General features: G+C 36.2%; 1 protein-coding gene across 2 annotated transcripts in view; it reads left to right on the top strand.

The window, feature by feature from the left end:
- The window catches only part of CTNNA2 (catenin alpha 2), a 396,255-nt gene that overhangs the window by 294,276 nt on the left and 80,078 nt on the right, over window positions 1–21,901 (top strand). For both annotated transcript variants that reach the window (XM_042812772.1, XM_042812773.1), the window contains one exon: window positions 9,496–9,648. In XM_042812772.1, the coding sequence (XP_042668706.1) occupies window positions 9,496–9,648 (153 nt within the window). The remainder of the gene's footprint in view (window positions 1–9,495; window positions 9,649–21,901) is intronic.

Raw genomic sequence — 21,901 nt, forward strand, 5'->3', positions numbered from 1 at the left:
ACTAGGATCTTCAGAAGAACACAATGAAGTCTATTATATTTATTAGCCAAGCAATTTATCTCAGATTTTTTAAGAAATTGAGCAACACACCCTAATAAATAAAAACTCATAATGGGAAGGAGTAAAAATAGCCAGCCAACCAAAAATCCCACCTGTGAATTCACACCAGTTGATGTCAATTATGGAAGATGGGTGATCATATAAGCAAGGTGGCATTTCCTAAATCTCCTATACAATGGGAGATTTCACCTTCAGAGAGTAGTTGGTTGGAGGTAGTTTGTTTTGAAAAGTTGAATTATCTTTGTATGTTTATAGGGAATTATGAGGAAACTGTCTACTAGTTCATTTACCACAAAGAAAGAAACCTGAAGGTGGGTTGTGTAAGTAGTTCTTTTACTTTCTTACTGTAAAGCTAGTCAACACTACATTAATAGGATTGTGTCAAGGTAGCTTAGAGGATCAACTTCTTGTTCTTACTATCCTAAAAGTAGGCTTTGATGTGTTCTTTATTGTAGACAAGTAGGCATTGTCTGAAGTTATAAATCATAGGGGTGGTTCTATTAATTCATTACCTGTGTAATTTAAGGGGAGTTAGAAACAGAGAGAGGGTCGTGGTCCTCACATAGTTTATGTGACACAGTGAGAATTTGTTAATAGAGACAGGTGCAATACATAATGCAAGTGTTTAACAGCAACAGAAAATCCAAGTGAGTTTTAATTTCAAATTTAATATTGCATGAACGCTTACTGAAGATTTATTTTGTGAAGACAAAGTTGAGGCAAGGTTATACTTAACCAGACAATACACAGGAGCCTTGCAAGTTTGTGCTGTATTACCAAAGATGAGATAGGAGTTGTTCCCAAGGGAGTGTGTGATGTGATGATATTGCCTCATTCTGTCACATGAGAACACTCCTTGATGAAATGTTGGCTCCTCTTTTTTAAAAGTGATCCCAACATGTCAATCTGAATGCCTTTGAACCTAAGGCCACCTGCAGCATCAAGCCTTTGCTCATTAGAAATGTATCTCCTAGGTTATGTTTTCACCTGTAGTGACTTTAGCACTCTTGATTATGGAGATCTGGAAGCTGTCTTTCTGAAAGCTCACTATCAAATCCTAAATCAGATTTATTCCTGTGCCGAAGCTATGTTCAATTTTTTAATTCATTTGTGTTGTTGCACTGTGCTGTGCATATGTCAGTACTTTCTTTACTGGGTTTCCCTTTCAGCTTGTGCTAGGGTATTAGACAGGAATCTTGTGTAATGCTCTGTTGTAAGGAAGAGATGATAACGCTCTATTTGATAAAGCCCTCTGTTCTTTCAGTTTGCCCTGAATTTATAACCAATCTTCAAAGCAATGTACGTTAATCAAATACTCTGAATGTCACTAGTTTGGACTAAGAAAACTGTAGGCCCCCTACCATGCTATTCAGCAGTGCATCTAAATTTTCTCTGCTCCCCGTTGATAAACTTGCTTTTCTACTTACTTTAAGAAAGGAGATTTAGAAAAAGTTCTAGGAAAAAGAAATCTAAAAAATAAACTAGAGGTGATGAACCATCACTTAGTCTTGATTTTGACTTTAATTTGTTTGAATGTATGCCTTTTTGTTTATCTCAAAGCATATTTCATCCCAATGTTTATCATATTGACATTGAGGCTTTTATGGTGCTCTGAAGTGCTTCAGAGGAAATGGGGAGTTTTAATACTGCTGATTTACTCTTTCAGGTCTGTAGTAATTTCCTTACTTCCTAATTGTAGGTCTCCGTTTAATTTACTCTATACATAATGTTTACTGATGCACATATGGTGCCATATTTCAGGAAATTATACCTATATCAGGTAGTTTTGTGCAAATCTACAGTGTGCAATATTTCCATCAAGTGAAGAAAACTCTCACCTGCAATGTAATATATGTGATGGATTATTTTAGTTTGGCAAAATCCAAATATCGTAGTACCTATGGCTGTTCTTGCTTTTTGAATTAGGATCTAGTTTATTTTTAATCCGACTGAATGATGTTGCAAGTTTCAGAATGTTGGCTTTCAAAGTGGCTGGTGAGGAATTATGAGCACTAATTCATTGACAAATATATTCTAAATTACTGTGCATAGTTTGTCAACTATTGCTCTAATAGTGAATCTTCCTAAAATCTCCTATACTTCATCTCTCTATTCTTTCTATTCACTATGGGAACTTTGTAATCACTGCTTGCTTTTGTTGCAAATATATCATCTAATTAAAATGAGTTTTAAAAACAATATAAATGAGAGAGGAGAATTTAATCAGATATGTCTAATAATGTTCCCATCAAAACAAACAAAGAACAAAACAATACTGTCCTACTGATGATGATTTATATGAAGTTTAGACTGCTTTGTAGTACCAGCCAAGAGAATGACCTGTGGTTGCATTAGCTTATGAAACTTGTAGAAGCTGGAGTTCATAAAGAGCTTCGAACTTTGATGTTCATTGTCAATAATGTAGTAACAGGAGGAAGAGAGCAATATAAATTGAAGAAAAACATAGTCCCTTCCCAAAGATGTTCTTAACTCTCTCCCCCTAATGGATTTATGAGCAATGGCAATGAGTATGTAGAATCTAATTTCCAAATGGGATTTCAACATTGCAGTTGTCTCTTAATTGCCATTAATTTTGTTCATTTCTTAAGTAGTTTGTCTTTTGTGTTGCTTGCTAATATACAGCAAGTTTTGTTTTCAGTTTCTGCTCTACAGAAATTATGACAAGGGTATTATAAAACAAACAAAGATTGTAATCCCACTGCTGTAAGCTCTTTTTGTAAAGACGTGAATGGTAATTCATGGTATCAAATGTCTCTCATCATTGTCCGTAGGATAATATGAGTTTGTGACTCTTGGGAAGGATGATTTTTTTTCATTTTTTTTCAGAACACAATCAATTTTTAGTTTCTGCCATTGTTTGTAATTCCATTGGATTGGTCTACCACAGGCAGCTGTCATAAGCTTTTGCTGTGGCTAAATATATAGATCTTAGAGATGCTTAATATGGCAGCTTGGTTAGATGGGAATGCAAGTGTTTCAAGTATAATGCTTGCTCCGTTAGCCCTTTTAAGCCTTGTAGATGAGACTGCTCTTGAGTGAAGTCACAATGTATGCTTGTTGTAGTAAGCATTAACTTCATGAAGAATTTTCATAGTCAAGGTAATTAAAATTTGTGACCATGTATCTGTTTAATCCCCCCCAGGCTATTTTGATTTCACTGGTACTGTTGTCTCCTTAGTTTCTGCCTGTATTTCTTTTTTGTTGTGGTTTGGTTTTTTTTTTTTTTGATGGTACCCTCTGTACTACCTCCTAGTATGTTAATGCCTTGTCTCATTCCTTATTTTTATAAGTTGTAAATATTTGATACTACGTGAACCCTCCAGTCAGCATAAGGATTTTATTGTTTTATCCAGACATATGAAATAAGACATAACTCTCATAATGCTCATAAAATGGGTGAGGAGGGAAAAGCATCCCTCATTCTTAGAACTTTTGTACTTTTGTATTACTATTCTAATGCTGTTAGCAAGTACAAGGTTCATTCTTGTCCAGAAATCATTATTTCTTAATAGATATCACAATTTTTAAGCCACTAAAATTGATAAGTTTTTGAAGAGTTCTATAGCATATGCATGTAAAATGAATAAAGCAAAAAAATTAATGTGGATTAACTATTTAAGTACTTTAAGGTATAGCCAGTACTATGGTTCTGGCTATGTAATATAATTCTATATAATTCTATGTAAAACTATGTAATGTAATATGTAATTCTCAATATTGAGAATTTCTTTGTAATAGTCAGTGACTAGGAAGAATTCCTTTTTTTTCGTCTTGGTCCCTTTCAAATTTCTGGTCAAAGCTAATTAATGCAAGTTGCTTTCCATCAGTAAATTAATCCCCAGTCTTCACGTGACTGAAAAAGACTCTTTTGAAAGAGAAAGTGGAAAAATACATAAAGTAGTAGAATCAGTCTTTGCACTTCATGATTTTTTTTCTCCTAAACTCAAATTTTAAAACTTTTATGTATTATATTCCAGAAATCTGTAACTTAGATGTTTTTGTGAGATGCATGCTTTGAATGTTAATCCTTTTGCTGTTTAGTCTATGAAGATAGATTTAACAGGATGAATATCCACTACCCTCCAGGTTGCTGTTCTTTGCTTTGTGTCTTCATGGCTTGTATGTAGAATTGACTGAGATTTTATAGCAACAGCAAACTTTGCTGAAGACTGTCATCTCTCTTGTAACCTCCCTTTAGATACTGAAAGGCCACTCTTGGTTCTCTCCAGAGCCTTCTCTTCCCCAGATGAAAAGCTCCAGCTCACTCAGCCTGTCATTGCAGGAGAGGTATTCAATCCCTTGGATCATTTTTTTGGCTCTTCACTAGTTCTCCAGTAGGCCCATATCTGTCCTATACTGAGGATTTCACATCTGGATGCAGTACTCCAGGTTAGGTCTCACCAGTGTGTAGCAGAGGAGAAGGATCACATCCCTCACCCAGCTGGTTATGCATCTTTTGATGCAACCCAGGATATGGTTGCCTTTCTGGGCTGTGAGGGCACATTTCTGGTTCACGTCCAGCTGTCATCCACCGTTATTCCCAAGTCCTTTTTGGCAGGGCTGAGTTTTATCCTCCAGCTTGTATTGATAGTGGAGATTGCTGCAACCCAGGTGCAAAATCTTTGACATGGATTTATTGAGCCTCATGCGATTCTCCTGGACCACAGTTTGAGCCTGTCTACGTCTCCCTGGATTGGCATCCCATCCTTCAGGTATGTTGAGTGTGCCACACAGCTTAATGTTGTCCACAAACTTGCTGAGGGTGTGCTCAAGCCTACTGTCAATGTCATTGATAAAGATATTTAAAAGCACTGGTCTCATTACTGAGCAATCCATCCAGACACTGAGCCATTGGCCACAATGCTCTGGGTATGGTCTTGCAACTGGTTCCTTGTCTGTTGAACTGAATTCTGCCCGTCCAACCCATGTATTTCTGATCTGGGGAGAAGAATATTATGAGGGGACTGGGTCGAAGACATTCCAGGCTGCAGTGGCAAATTAGGTGCTCTTTGATTAACTTGACTTGCAGATCAATTTATACTGCTAGTCTTTATAAAGTTAAAGAATATGTTAGAGTCATTACTCTCCTGTTATGATGTTCCCTTTCCATGTCAGATTAGACATTTAATTCTCTACCAGACTGTAAGTAATACTGAGATATTTTGGTTCTAAAATTGTTATGTAGCCATGGAAAACATTTCAGTGGGCAGGTTAACCTCTTTGAGCTCAATTATAGCTGTGAGTTGACGATGATAAAACAGCCCTAAATAGTGCTTAGAACAGTAGAACACGATGCTATCAAAAACAGCAACTGACTGTGCACTGTAAACTGACTAAATTGACTGAACTGGAAAGACGTAAAAGCTATCTTCACTATTCATACTTTAAAAAGTATTTGCAGGTCTTGATGCTTCCCTTTTTATGTTTTTATGCTCATATAGCCCATTTACAATTCTTTTAACTGTATGTTAATTAAGTTTTCAAGACAAAATGAATTAAGTAGACCTTTAAGTCTTTCCTCCAACAACTGGAGTTTAATGTAGTAGAAACTGTCTTCATTTTGAAGCCACCTCTAACTTAATAAATTCAGCTATAGAGAATAAAAGTTAATCATTGCCATATGAGTAATACTATGTGTCACAATATTTACATCAGAATATGGGGGAAAAACTAGGAATAGCGAAGACATTGTTTAATTTACCAGTGTACATGAGATCTCATGCTGTTTTTAGAGTAAAACTTGACCTTTTTCACTGCGTGTTTTATGACCGTTTTAAATTCAGGTCACAGAATTTTCTCATTCCCTTCTGAGCTGATGTCAGTTGTATGAAACCATAAAATTTCTCAATGCATAAGCCATCACTTTAGCTGGACGTGGTTGCAGTGTACTGAGGAACATATAAGATTAGTTTTCGAGTAGTTATTTACCTTGATGAATTACCTTAATTGAATCAAATAGACTGGTAATGCTGAGCTAATACTTTTAAATGTCTTGTCTTGTGCTATTAATATTACCTTGTCATGTATCCATTTGAGCAATTGGATGAATGTCTTGTGTTCATACTCCTGTCACATCTAATAAATGATTTTGTCAAGTCATTCTTTATAGCCTGTAGTGATGGATAGCAAAATTTGTGTTCCCCTGTGTATATAAAAACCATTAAATATACCTTCTAACTTTGATGTGAGGGTGTCCTTAAACTCAGAATATAATTTCTTTAGAAGATGGTTGTGCCTGTTTACGAGAGAGGTTAGGAATGTGCTATTGACTTCCATGAATAACAGGGAAGAATTCAGGAATTTTTTTAAACTGCTCAAAATATCTGCAGAAAGCCACATAGATTTACCATAGGATATCCATTTTATTCATTAATTTTGATTCAAATATTATGTTGCTGCATATTTACAGTGGAAAGCCCCAAATTGTTGCTTATCTGATGCTCTTATTGTGTTTTTCTTTTATTGTCTTCTAACATGCGATTTTAATCCTGATGAAAAGAAGATGTGTGAATACACATGTAAATTTCTTGAGACTTTTTGTAGGGTTCCATGAGGTGCGTTCTTATAATTATAGAACCATAGAATTATTTGAGTTGGAAGGATCTTTAAAGACCATCTAGTCCAACTCTTCCACAATGAGCAGGGGCATCTACAGCTGCATAAGGGTGCTCAGAGCCATGTCCTCCTGATCTTGCATGTCTCCAATGATGAGGCATCTATCGCATCTCTGGGCAATCTCTTCCAGTGCTTCACCATCCTGAAGTGAAGAAACTTCTTCCTTATATGCAATCCAAATCTCTTACAGCCCCCCTTTATGTACCATTCTCCCCATTCTTCCCCGTTTCCCCATCAGGTGGTCTTTTCAGAGCTTTCTATTCCTCAGGCTAAACAGCTCCAGCTCTCTCAGCCTGTCCTCACAGGGGAGTTGTTCCATCCTTTGGAGCATTTTTGTGGCCCTCCTTTGGATGCGCTCTAACAGGTCCGTATCTCTCCTTTACTGAGGACTCCATATTTGGATTCAGTACTCCAGGTGAGATCACACTAGCGTGGAACAAAGGGGCAGGATCACCTTCCTTGCCTTGCTGGTCATGCATCTTTTGATGTAGCCCAGTGTATGGCTGTCTTACTGATCTGTAAGTGCACACTTCTGGCTCTTCTGGTATAGCTTCTCATCTACCAGTACCCCCAAATCTTTTTTGGTAGGGCTGTGTTCCACCCTTACATCCCCCAGGTCATACTGATAGCAGGGGTTGCCACAATCCAGGTGTGACACCGTGAACTTGGCTTTGTTGAACCTCATGAGGTTCTCCTGGGCCTACTTCTGGAGCCTGTCTAGGTCTCCCTCGACAACATCTTGTTCCTAAGACATGTCAACCACATACAAACTTCCTGCAGGTGCACTTGATCCTGTTGTTGATGCCACTGAATGATCAGATCTATAATAGCATATTAATCTTAAATTAAAAAAAAATTGCTCATTATTCTTAAGCTTCTGAAATATCATTCCCTAAGGAATAAACAGAAAAAAAGTGTTCATTTAAGATTTAAAGTAATTTTTCAGACAGTGAACTGAACAGTGTGTTTTATTGAGTCTTCTATTGAACTAGAGCTAAGAGTTTTCCTGAAGGGATTTTCCCTGGAAATTAAATGGAGACCACTTGGGATTTTTTTTTTTTAACATTGTGTTTCTTTGGAAATACTACAGTCTGTCTTATTTCAACATGCTGGACTTCAGAATTCTAACTAAATGTCTAAAAGTGAGGCATGTAGTTTAGGTGCAGGTTTTCTCAGTGTGTGTTGGAAGATGGACATCTGCAGTGGGCGATTAAGTAAACTTGAGACTTACCCTTTCTGGCAATATCTCTTCACATACATTGGCTATAGATGAAGTTCTTGTAGAGAAGATGGAGGGGAGGGAAAGAGAACAGGTGATGACAATGTCATAGGTAGTGGCCACCACAGTCCAGTTTCCTAGCCTTTGGTAAGCCTCTCATACGAATTTATCCTTTTCATTCTTTTTTCCCTCCTTCTTCATGTATATTGCTGTCTCAGCCATTCTGAGTGACAAATCATTTTGTAGGTGGAAAAATATTTTCCAGGTGTAATCTGGGATGAATTAACTTTTTGTGGGAATTAAGGATTGGTGTTCTTAATGCACCAGCTTCTTTAACTGTAATTTATGTAAAAAGAACCGCATGAAAGTACATATATTTTAAGAAGTTGCTTTGCTGCTTGTTTTTAGTGTACCACTATGGGATTGAACAGAAATATTCCAGGTTAGATTTTTCTTTATTGAAATAGAGCTGTCGTGTTCTGCTGTCACACTCTGTATCTCAAATAATGTATTTATTATGCCTAATAATATAGCAGTTTCCTGTATGATGTGGTGTTTAGGTGATACCTGGTCTAGAGAGAGCTTTCTAGTCTAGACTGTAAAATAGAAAAATTTACCTTGCTTGAACATTCATCTAACTGAATGATTGAAGGAGATTTGTGGCTAACCAGAGCTTCAGGGCAAATGGCTCCCCAGCTTGTTATCACTGAATTCATGTTGTTAGTTTTCTTTTTCACTCTTAACAACACAGTAGCAGAGTAAAATATGCTAAAAAATGTTTCTGATCCATACTCCTATAGAGTAATTAAATTTCCGGATAGAATTAAGATTTCATCTTTCTTTCTGTCTTTCAAATTTTAGCGAAGTTTAACATGAATCAGTAGTTATTAGCAGAGTAGAGAAGTCATCAGTGACACAATTCTTAGAATATTGTCTCAAACAATGTTTATGAAATAACAGGTTTAATCTGTGAAAACTTGAATGGAGTTTTTTTCTTTGGAATAAATTGTAGCATGTTTGTTAATCTTGCCTAGAAAGTCCTTAGGTTTTCTCTTTATACCTACTGGAGGTATTTGGAAGAGTATGAAGCACAAGGCGTGTGCTAAAAGATATACTCAAAATAATATTCTGTGCAGGAATTAGAGGAGATTTAGATACATTCAGACTAATATTTTAATGGTTATTTGAAGTTAAGCTTCTTAATCCATATTTGGTTTTAAAGTGAGCTGAACTTTTTTTATAAAAAAAAAAGTGCAGCTTTCAATTCTCATCAATTTTCAGTGTATTATGTGAGAAAACATCATTATCCTAGACAGAGCCACTCAGTCCACTGGGGTTAGAGGCATGAGTCAGCATGAATCTCAGGCCTTTAGCAGTTGAATGTCTGTATTCTTGCTGCAAATGTATAGCTTGGAGGAAGGAAGGAAAAAGTCTAAACTCCTGTACGATGCTGTGAGATGTTACACGTCATTGCTTGAATATAATGGCCAATGAACGCAGTGGGACTGTATACTGATAATTCTCCTTTTATTTACTGCTCTGTTCTTTTTTTTTTTTTTTTTTTTTTTTTTTCATTGCAGCTCCGGAAGGCAGTAATGGATCATATATCAGATTCATTCCTGGAGACCAATGTGCCATTGCTGGTTCTCATCGAAGCAGCCAAAAGCGGTAATGAGAAAGAAGTGAAGGAGTATGCGCAGGTCTTCCGTGAGCATGCCAACAAGCTCGTTGAGGTAAGCAATCTCATTGATGCCACTAGGCTTCCACATTGTTCCTCTAACAGAAGCAAGGGTAGCAGTCCATCAGCTGAAGTCCAGAGGAAGCAGTTATGTCGTGCAGGCTTCAGGAGTTTGGGACAACTTTGTGATGGCGCAGCAAATATCTTGCTAGATGGCTGAGAAAAGCACATGCTATAATTTAGTAGCTTGTTAGAGCAATTCAGCATATTTGAAATACGTCTCTGGTATTTTGTCAAAAGTTGAGAGCGATGAGAAGTAAATTTCAGTTCGGCTCTACTGATAGTACATAAGGTTTCCATCTCAAAGTACAAAGCCAAGCAAGTGCTTCAGAGTATCTGCTACTGACCAATACTGCTTTCAGATAGCAAGCGCTAGTTGTACCAAGGAAAAACAGGAGAAGGACAAATAGAGAAGGTATAATCTAATGTCATGTTTATTTTTGAAAGGTATATATTCCATATATGTACTTAGTATTATGTGTTTCTGAAGAGACATACGAAGTCACAAGCAATAAATTCAAGGCTTCATGGGTGATTCTGAAATAGCTCAGAGGGAGAATAAAACATCATGATTGAGAGCTGGATGCTCACTGAATAGACTTCTAAGAAAATGGCAATGTTTGTTGCCATTTGCCCTTTGAGAGTGTAAGAACTGTGGAAAATGCTTGTATTTTTTGAAGACAAATGCAGTTCAGTGATTTGTTTGGTGTTATGTGGCATTATGAACTTCCCTGTATTAGCATAATTTTGAAGAATATGTAGTAGCTTAATAATATCCTTTCTCTCTAGCTATACTATGTGTTCTTAAGCAGGGAGGAAAGAAAATGTTGTTAGGGAGCTACTAACTTGACAAGTATTGAGCTTACTTCTGAAAGACTTTGATTCTTACAATGAACTCTGTCCTAAATCACTAGCAGCCCAGCTTTTGAGAGGACTACGGGTTTCTTTGTTGCTCTCAACTGAAGTAGAAAGTTCTTCTGACAAATGTGTGGGATCTTTTTGGTGGCAATAAGATGCTAGTCTAGAGCATACCCTTTGCGAGTCTGAAGACCATGAAGCATGCTGCCAGTCTTGGCTGGGCTGTCCTAAAATGCTGCTCTACCATACCATCTATATTTGGCACCTTCTAACTTCTGTCTGTTCAGGCTGATGAAAGATGGATTGCGTGGGCAATATTTTCCTAGTGATAATGCTGTTAAGCAGCTATGAAACAGTGAGTCACCTCCACTAGTGCACTTTTTTTTTTATGACTGCAGCATTCAGGCTCTTGTTCATCACTGGTGAAAATGCACAGCTAATGGTGGTTATTATTTTGAAGAGTGTTTTGCAACTGAGAAGTTGTTCCATCAAATACTGTTATTAATGAACTCTTATTCTGTTTAGTAGAACTTTCTAGGTTTCACTCTGGCTTGCTGCACTGTTTTTTGTTATAACTTTACCCATTAAATTACTAAATTCAGTTAGTTTTTTCTGGGAGATGAAATTCAACAGCAGTAGACAACAGAGTTATGAAAGCAAGCTGTTTGCTTGCTTTCAAGAGGAGATGTTTGACTTCTAACTAATAACTGTGAATTCATATTATAGGACCTTACAGCTGAAGCAGTGAGTCAAATCAGGCTTTCCATCTTCACAAGAAGGATAGGGGGGAAAAAAAAAAAAAAAAAACCAACACTAGAGCTCTACTAATTATTTAAGTGTTATTATGAATTTTTATGCAAGGTCTGCCAGGACTTCACTGGTTAGTGAGGAGTTAAAGTCAGTTGCATTATTCTTCCTTGAAGTTTACTTCCAACAATTCTAGTACTGTAAAAAGGAATTCTTATTCTTGGAATGTTTCAGCACCAAGTTTGAAACTGCAAAAAACAATACTTTGAAAGTAAGTTGTCCTACCAATTTTGTACAAATTGTTCTTTATGAAGCTCTTTATGGAGCCTACACGTAACTATCAGTTTCATCTCATATAAGCTTAAAGATTTCCAGGGTTGTCCAAAACAATGCAAGTTATATGCCAAGAACACTTGCTAGTGGAAGAGCTGTGTTAGGCAATGGTTTATGGTGATTAAAGTTTGATATAGTGCAAGCAAATCAATAGCATCACAAGGTTGGATAATAGCTTGTAGCTGGTGAAACCTAACGACAGCATTTCTGTTCCTGTTTGGTTTATAGTGCCTTTGCCTGTTTGGCTCACAGGAATCTTTATTAACTTCCTCTTGCTCATGCAGCTGTCATTTTGAAAAGGATACTGGAATGACTTCAGGGAGTTGAGGGTTTTTTGGTATGTGTTTTTTTTTTTTTTTTTAATCACTGTTCTAGTTTGTTTTGTTTTTCTTTTAAAATGTCAAGAAGAACAAAAGGTAGTGTTTGAACTCTTTCATAACGTACAATGCAGGCTACCCTTCATTTTTCAAGAAGTGTATTTGTCGCTCCCAAGTTCAGGCTGGTCATATGTTTTCTCATCATAAATATGGTAACAGGCTTGCACACTCAAGACAGGAGGGAAGAATAACTGCTAGCATGGGCAGCTTAGAAAATGAGCATTTGGACCTGCTCAGAGACTTCTACTTACTTACTTGATTTAGGAAGGAGAGGAGGCATGGGTGGAAAGTGTAAAATGAAATTTTACTATGGTGTTCAACACTGTCTTTAGTCTTGATTTACACCAGTAGTAACATCTAATATCTAACCCAATAGTTTGCTTTTTTTCCCCCCCACTGGAAACACCTTTCAGAATGGTACTCAGGGCATTTAATTCACAAGGAGTGCAAAGCCAGGGTTTATTTGGGGCAGTGTTCAGATTCTGGACTTGCAGTTGAAGTTATTATTTGGTGCGAATCTACAGTACATGTAATATCAATGCAATGCTGAGAGTTTGTGGTGTGGCATAATATCTTCCTTCAGAAGCTACTAGTGATCTTCATAAGGAGCCCACAGCATTTATGATACTTCGTTTTGTGTTCATGAACAGAATTGGAATTTAGGGCAGACACAAACCTAAGGCAACAAGCCTAAGAAGAAAAAAATTGACTCATTATTTCTGAAACTTTAGTTCAAGGAACAAAGAGTGTTCCTACATGAGAGATTTCATAAATACTATCTCTACTTGAAGTTTTCTGTTCTTTTTATTTAAGTGCACATCACAGCATTATCAGAGTATACAGCTAGCTGTTTGCTTCTGGTAATGAATAAAAGTGTCAATATTCTTTCAGAGTTTCTGTATCCAACTTCCATCATGAAAAATGAATACCTCTCTGGATTTGCTCTTAGAAACTGATGAGGTTTTATCCTGTTATTGTACTTGACATTAATTTAGCTAGATAAATAACATTTAGAAGATGACAAACCTTGGTTCTAATCAAGGAATATAAAGAAGGTCATAGATCAGATTAATTCAAGCCCTTCAAGTTGAGAAATTTGCTTTTGAAGCTGTGGGCTGCTTCTGTAACCTCATGTTTCATATGCTTATTTTAGATTGAATTTGCATCTCAGGCCTTTCTTCCCCCCATGGGCAACAGATGTTCTTAATTCCTAGTAAGCATCATGAGTGTATTGAAGATTATTAAAAGCACTAGTCCAATTGTCTGAACTGAGCATATGAAAGGCTTGAACGTCTTTACAGTTATTTCTTCTGGATGCCTGCTGCAGGTAGTTCATCTCTTCACCTTGGAGTGTACGTATTTAAGACAAAACGAACCAGAAGTCTTTTGAGACGAAAATTCCTGCTGTGCTGCTACTAAACTCTTAAATAAAAACAAGAAAGTTTAAAAAAAAAAAAAAAGCCAGAACATCTTTATTTTTAACTTGTTAGCCACTATATAAACTACATTTGTAGTGCGCTGGGATTTGTACCAATTTCGTCTTCTAGTTTTTTAGATCAACACGTCAGAAGTCATCTTACAAAAAAATGATGCATGGAAATAATTGCTCTTCCAAGGCTCTTGTGCACCTGTCCCTGAAGAAGACAGGGTTTTAAAGGAGTTAATGTCTAAACTTTCACGATTGCTTTCATGCAAAAGTCATTTCTACCTTTGGGCAGTATGGATCTGTCTCTGGAGCTTGCGAAGTCCTCCATAGGAAGAAGTATTTACAGAATCCTGTGGTGATCTTCAGGCTACACTATTAACACAAACATGGGTGCAAGTTAATTTGGGAATGGAGCAATTGTCTACAGCAAATGATGAAGACAGTCCCTCAGCACCTGCCCTCATAAATTTTCTGATAAAATCCAGGCTGGCTAAAAGAGGAGTAACTTTACTGGAGGGGTGCTTTATCAACATAGTTAGGTTTGTAAAATTTTCTAATAAACAAACAAGCAGGCTACAAGCTGTGATACTGATTGTGTTATCTCAATCATTTTCTACTAATTTTTCCATTTCCTTTATTTTTAAATTGCTGAACTTCTTTATTTCATAGCATAGCACTTTAATATATTCATAGCAAAGGAATCCAAGGGTAACTTTTTTGTTCACGGTTCTTTCTATGATATACAAAATAAGCATATGCTACGTAACGTAAGCAGCCTGTGAGCAATGGTGGTTGTTGTTCTTTTCCTGTTTTCTAACTCCCGAAAGAATAGAAGATAAAACAAAAGAAAGGAAGTGGTAGATTTGGCATCTTCATCTCAAATAGAGCACATCTCTGCCTTTGGGACTGTAGATACAAAGCCACTAGGTCCCTATTTGTTACTGAATGACTGAACACTTTCATTATGTTTTCACTTATTGGAAATATGCACTTTTATGGGGAACTTTCTATAAATTAAAATGTACTTTGGCCACTTTGCTTTTCTCTGCAATTCTTTAATATTGCTTTCGTTTGCTTACTCTTAAGAGAGTTCGTTTCACAAAAATGTTTTTTTTCTTGCTGAGAAATTTATTCCAAGTAATTTCCCAGTATTTTCCACTTATCTGCCAAAAGTGTCTATTTAACCACATATCTATACATTTTATAAAAAGTTTGTCTATAAATTACATTTACATATTGTGTCTGTAAAAGAGATAAAGTCCAATTACTCCCCTTTTAATTACAGTGTAATATTTTAAATATTTTCCAGGGAATAACACCTGCTTGGGTAGAGGTTTACTTTTCAAGTCTGATCTTGCTACTCTGCTGTGTGGTTTCTGTGGCACAGTATCATCCCAAGATAAAATCCTTTTAAGTTTTAATACCTGTTTATGTCTATCTTGCACGCTCCAATCAAATAGCAGTTTATGTGATTTAAAATTAGATAATAACACAAATAGGACCTCTTGGTATCTTTTTAATTAATTGATCCCATGTATTATGGGATTAATGACAGCTCCTAACCAGTTGTTTAAAATGTATGACCTTAGTACATTCACAGTGTCTAGAGTGGGAGTCATCCTCTGAATCTTCCATAGAAAGAACTGCTTTGAAGTGATGTGGTATATAATGCTATTAGTGAAAGGGGTCCTTTGGAGCCTAAACTTTGAATTTGAAACAATTGCAGTAGGCGTGTTGTTGGTTTGGGTTTTTTTATTTCCATTAGGGAAGTGAAGCAATTAGGGAGAAGCTCCTTAATTACTCCCTCATCACTAAGAGAAATAAAACTAGTTACCAGAGTCACTGCCTTCAGATGGTTAGCATGAGTCCTTGGTATCTTTATCATGATGTGGTGTTAAATTATTAACTGTATGGCTGCTCAGCCCATGCTGTTTAGCAACAAGAAATTAGCATTGTGCAGGTATGTGGTGTACCTACCTTCAATTTGTTTTATGTTTTGTTTTGGGTTTTATTTTTTGATATATCTTTCCACTGGGCAGGAAATATGAAAGCCTCCTCACTTAGCAGCTGAGATTTATTACTAGCATTCGTGACTGAACAACCCATTAGTTTTCTGACAACATACAAAAAGTTCTCTTAACACAGAAAATAGGCTGTGATTGGAAGTGGGAAGTTCAGCAAGTGACAATAATCTTAGAGAGGTTGGTAACAGAAGGTGCTATCTGCCTGTCCTTCTAATGGTTAGGAACATCACTTGCCTTCTATTTATTCTTGTTGCAGCTGGGTATTGCTTGTGACACTAGATTTTCTCTGTCATTGACCACTGTTTCCAGCTGGAAGAAGGATGCATTAGAGCAAGTAGAGCGGTTTCTAAGAAGTATGTATCTTTCGACAAATATTAAGATATACCTAGCAGAAGGGCAGCTAATTTCTTATCTGACTTCCGTTGACTCTCTCATCTTTTTACTCACTTCCAATGTACTAAGGGCACTGGATATGTTCTCAAGAGGAATCTGGAAGAAGATTGATAGTCAGGCCTCTCCCCCTACTGTAGGCCACCTGCATCTCTGCTGTCATATGTTATTCCGCTGCTAGCTAAGAAGAATAACTATAAAGTCAGCATTGCATAGAGCAAGTTGTTGTTTTTTCTTATGGTTTTTTTTTTTTTTTCAATGCAAAACATCTTTGCCCTTATTGTTTCAAGATACTGTCTTTTCTTACTGTATTGACTTCAAGATTTGTGTTATTTACTGTTGAGAATGACTTCCATTTATTTTGTGCATTTGCTCCAAATGTGTTGGGAGTACTGCATCCAGGCCTGGGGCCCCCAGCACAGGAGTTGTAGAATCATAGAATTGCTCAGGCTGGAAAAGACGTTAAAGATCACCACAATTATTTTAGAATTACGTTGGTGAATTATTTAGCATTTATTTAGCATCTTTCTCTTGTTATGATGTATTAACATGGCTATATTTTAACCAGTGGATGATATGAACTATGCTCTCAGTTTTCACTGTAAAACAGGTGAGTTTAACCATAGCATCATAGAGTCATCTGAGTTGGAAGGGACCTTTAAAGGCCATCTGTTTCAATTCTCCTGCAGTGAACAGGGACACCTACAGCTCCATCACATGCCGAGAGCCCCATCCAGCCTGACTTCGAATGTCTCCAGAGATGGGGAATCCAGCATATTGCTGGGCAAAAAAATGAAGAACATCTCTCTTAGACCATGTAACTTAGGATAGAAATCAGGGTATTAGTGAGAGGCAAAGAGAAGGTTTAAATACAGGTTTAAATATGTTCATATTCCAAACTCATGACAGAATAGAAAGTATGCTAAGAGTTTACATTATTGTAGCAGAAGAGAGTAGATCTCCTGAGCTTTTTTCAGCTTGTTGGACAGAAACAGAGGGTTTAGCACTTCTTAGGAAGTGAGAAAGTTCAGTGCAAGCAAAGTGCTTCTGAGGAGACTGAAAAGAGCATTTGCAAGAAAATGAGTTATAAATAAAGGGCATTTTGTAATGCTCAAAAATCATAGGAGATTCACAGGGAAAAGCCATGTCAAAGGCCTGAAGAGGAAACGACCTGATTAATGATGGGGCTTCTAGCTGAAACAGAAAAAGAAATTGTAATTAAAAAAAAATATATATATCTCATGACTTCTAACAAAAGCTGTAGCAGCTTTGATTTATAAACAAATCAAAATACAATCTCGCGATACGAGTCAAAATTTCAGATGTGGACCCTTAAGTAGTATGCTTGTTAATCTAGATCAAAATATGTAAATGTGAAAACGTTATCTCCAAATCTCAATGTCATATGTTCACTGGACATTGTACAGGGCTGTCTGTGTTGCGTGAGTTCATGCAATGTGTGGGTCACAGTGTAACCTATCCTGCTATGTCCCTGTATTGTTATCTAGGTTCTAACAAGCACGGAGATAATGGTACTGTATGCATCCGTGCCAGTACTGTATCCATTTAGTTGATATTGCACAAGTGTCAAAATATTTCACATTGCCAAAATGTGAGTGACTCATTGGAATCCTTAATATGAGAAGGAGGATACGTAGGGAAACTTGCAATAAGCTATATTTGAGTGCTCACAGTAGCACCAGATCAATTTACCTAGACTTCATTAATACCTTGTTGTATTAATATTTAGGAAGACTAAACTATGAATTAAATCTCCTTTATGCTAAGTTTTTATTGGAAACTTTTCACTGATTCTTGGAATAACTGATTAAAAGTACAGTAACATCACAGTGAATTTCCCTTAGTAGTAAATTTTATTACCCCACCTGTAATTTAAATATTGATATTTCATAATTTTTAGCACTTATATTTTTTTCCACATTTCATCTGTGCGACTAAAGATGCTTGTTATAGTAATTCCGTTCTTCATGTAGATACTTACCTATACATCCATCCAACAGCTTCCCAAACTTTCTGACTTTTTCTCACCATTTAGTAGATGGAAGTAATACTTGTAAGCATGTGTTTTTTTGTCTTTAGTTGAAAAGGTCATGTCACGTCAATGCTTTTGTGTCTCTTTCTGGGATTTTCTGTTGTTTTGAGTGAGGAAATGCAGGTTTTGCCATTCTGGATAAGTTCAATAACTGTTGTTACTGTGTTTTCCCACATATAATCTCAGTCTTCAATGCCCTGTGCTACTTTTAAAATATGTTTCTGTGAAAATAGATTTTCAGGCAACCAGCAGAGATAGATGAACCTTGCTTTTGTTTCCCTGAGGATAGTTGTTGTTTGGACAACTGCACGTCTTTTGCTGGAAGTTCTTTTCTATAGAAGCATATGAGGAAAATGTTAAATCAGTGTTGCTTGCAATACTGATGCTGAAACTCAAGTATATATGGGACTAGATGTTTTTTAAGAGTTTAGTTATTATTACTACTACTTGTTGACAATCCATGTATTATAAATATGAAAATCCAACACTGCAGATAGATATGAATCTAGTAAACTATTGTTCATTATCTTTCTAGATATAAACTTGAGCTTAATGAGAATATATAGAAGTGCAAATACATCATGAGGTAAATACTACACTCATTCAGAAAACAGGTATGATGAGTATGATTGTAATCCGAATAATAAGGCTCCTCAGTGTTTGAAATGCTTTTTACAAGTTGATTTGAAGATAGATTTCTAAACAAACAAACAAAAAAATACACCTTTTCTGCTAGAATAACAGAGTAACAAAAGTGTGTGTGGCAATTCAGTAGAAAATTTTTTTAGGTCCCTTCCAATACAAGCCATTCTATGATAGTAAGAAGGATTGACTTCATGGCATAGCATGAAAAATGTTTGGTCTTGATGCTCTGAACTTCAAAATAAAGCAACAACTAAAAGCGTTAAGTGGATTTTCTTCAAAGCTCCAGAAAGTTTTTCCTTTGGCCCTAGAGAAAGCATAAGGAATGTCAGCTTGAAGACAAGGTCTTGAGAAACTTGTAAGTAGCTGAGAAAAGGAGTTTAGAGTGGAAGTGTCATCTCCACAGTAAGTTTATTGTCATGGTAGACAAGTTATAAAACACCAGGTAAAATTGTATTCAGTCGATACTGAAGTGGTTTCAAGACTTCAAAAGTTCAAGAGAAGAGTTTCTGCAAGTCTTAATCTCCTTACAATACCTTATGGTTGAAGGCACATGATAGAGAAGAGAGCTAAAGTCAAGATTTATGCTTCTTGTAGTCAAAAGATTTGTAGAACAAAGGCCCTGCTTCTAAAATGTGAGTGATTTAAGGGTAGTGATGTCACCTGAATATCTTTGCTATTGTAGCTAGGTGAGAAAGTCAAGTCACTGCTTTATAACAGAACCTTTTGTCAAAGGCAAATAGTTGACTTGGTATTCTTTGCATAACATTGAAACTGTTACTGTCTCTTCAAAGCCTGTAATTCTGCAGTTGTACCCTTTGAAGTATCAATTAAATGCCTTGTTTTTTTTTTTTTTCCTCTTATAGTCAAAATAAGAAAAGTACAATTCTTACCTATCGACATGCAGAATGTATAGCAGATCAACTGTTACCATTCTGAGAAATAACATGTACCATTTAAAGGGATTTGTAAATTTTACCATGCTCAAGGAAGCATTTAAGAGCCACTATAAAATCCTAATAAGATCCTAAACTAGCATTTGTTATGCTATAGAAAAGTTTTTCGAATATGTTTTTGTTGAAGAAAAAAGAAAATGTCAGAAGAAAGGTGATGGTACTCAGCACCATACATTAAGAAGAGAATAAGGCAATGAACATATGGAAGTTTTTGGACAGATGTGGGGATAATGCAAAAGAAGCAATGGCTATATTTCATTTGATGTGCAGTATAACTTTCTTGATAGGATAATTATTCCTATGGGAATGCTAGCGTAACTGACTAGTGTTAATAAAAAAAGATCAGATCTGAGGCTTTGTGTTATCCCTGTCAGACAGTATCAAAGGACATCCCTTTTACAAAAGAATGTTTGGTAATTTTGTTAGCTTGTGTTATAAAAACTGAAGTGCATACCTGTAATGTTGGCACTAGCTGCTACTGACTGCCATACCTACAAAAGTCAACATCTAGTCATACACAGACTGTGGGGTTGGAGGAGCAAAACACTTCCCATTTTAAGAGAGGAGTAAGTTTGGGACTGCCTCATGAGACTGAATGTGCACAAATCTATGGGGCCAAAAGATATGCATCCCCAAGTCTTGAAGGAACTGGTTGATGTAGTTGTCAAGGCATTCTCCATCATATCTGAAAGGTCATGGCTGTCAAGTGACATCTGTGGTGAGTTAAAAAAGGGAAATATCACTCCCAGTTTTAAGAAAGAGAGAAAGGAATTGTTGTGGAAGACATGTTAAGGCACATCCAAGGAGGTGATATGTGAGTCAGCATGGCTTTTCCAAGAGCAGATTGTGCCTCACCAATCTATTGGCCTTCTGTGATGAAGTGGGATGGAAAGGCAACTGATACTGCCTTTCTGGACTTGTGCAAGGCTTTTGATATGGTCCCACATCACAGCCTTATCTCTAAATTGGGGAATTAAGGATTTGAAGGACAGACTATTTGGTGGATAAAGAATTGATAAAATCGTCACAGCCAGAGGATTGTGGTCAGCAGACTTTTTACGCAGTCTCCTATAGATAGGATGGGAACTAATTGCTCTATTATCTTGTTATACACTGTAAGTCAAACACTATAGGAAGCTTTAATATTTCACTTAATCTGTCTAAGTAAGGAAAATCAAAGGGTGATCAAATTCCACGTCAGGATTCATATCTCTATCATAAAATCATAGAATGTCATATATTTCAGTTTTACTATAATCCTTGTTTACTTCATTGAATAATAAGTCTAAATAGCATGGACAGATCACTGACAACCTTATACAAAAGGTTCTACATAAACATAAAATAAACATAAAATAAATAAACTATAAACATAAAATATTAATCATACTAATTTGAGACAAGTCATTTTTAAAACCTTTAATATATAAAAGCACTACAGACATAAATTGTTCATTTCATTTGATTATTTTCAGTCAGTCTTTTTATTTACTGCCTGTTCATCCAGTCTTTCAAATGTACTGTAATATTCTAGAACTCATTTTCACCCCAAGTAAGAATCTTTTATTTTTTTCTCTTCTCCATCCGTTTTTGATTAGAGAGCAAGTTCAGAGTCACACCATATATTTTCTTTTGTGAAAGTCCCTGATACCAGCTTTTCCATCTGAAAAGATGTGCAGAGAATGAGATGGCAAAAAGCCAGAAAACAGCAGGAGCTCTGGAGTGCAATGTGCAAGTACACTTTTACATTAGTTTTTCTGCAGAACCTCTGTTCTATCTCACCTGTGTCATGGCCAACAATCATCTTTTACTTTATACTTATTGTTCATTCTTATTTTTAATAAAACTCATCAATTTCTGTTGAGAAAAAATTCATTACTCCATCTGCAAATAACTAAATTAAAAAATGAAATAGGTGTCAGCTAAATATATTCAATTTTGGTGGCTGTTATTAGAATGATCCATAATTTTCTTTCATTAGTGTCAGAAGACAAAAATGTTTCCAATATTACTGTTAACATCCCATTCTTTGCTTTTACCTGCCACTTCAGGAATACATATTGTCTTGTAGAGAAGTATTGTTTCCCACACCTTCAAACTTTTCTTCTTTTCATTTTATGATAATATTTAATATTCAAAAAAAATGTTTGGCATTTTGAAAGCCAAAAGGAAGCATATAAAAGCAGATGTTCAGTATAAGATGAGAAGACTTTCTTCATCTTCACAGGAGCTGTGACAGCTTCCATCAAGCAGGTTTCAATCCATGGCTTCCACCTTGACTGAACTCAGTGGAAATACAGCAGCTCAGGTTACGTAAGGATTTGGGTTATACTTCCTGCCTCAAACATCTTTGACTTGTACATGTATCAAAAGTCTTCTAGAAATTTTGAGGTTTTTTATTGAACTCACTGGGAAAACTTTTGAAACTTTATCATTATATTT

The sequence above is a fragment of the Centrocercus urophasianus genome, unplaced genomic scaffold (assembly GCF_019232065.1).
Source record: "Centrocercus urophasianus isolate 14NV4802_14NV808 unplaced genomic scaffold, USGS_Curo_1.0 seq_13, whole genome shotgun sequence".
In the NCBI taxonomy this organism is placed as follows: Eukaryota; Metazoa; Chordata; class Aves; order Galliformes; family Phasianidae; genus Centrocercus; species Centrocercus urophasianus.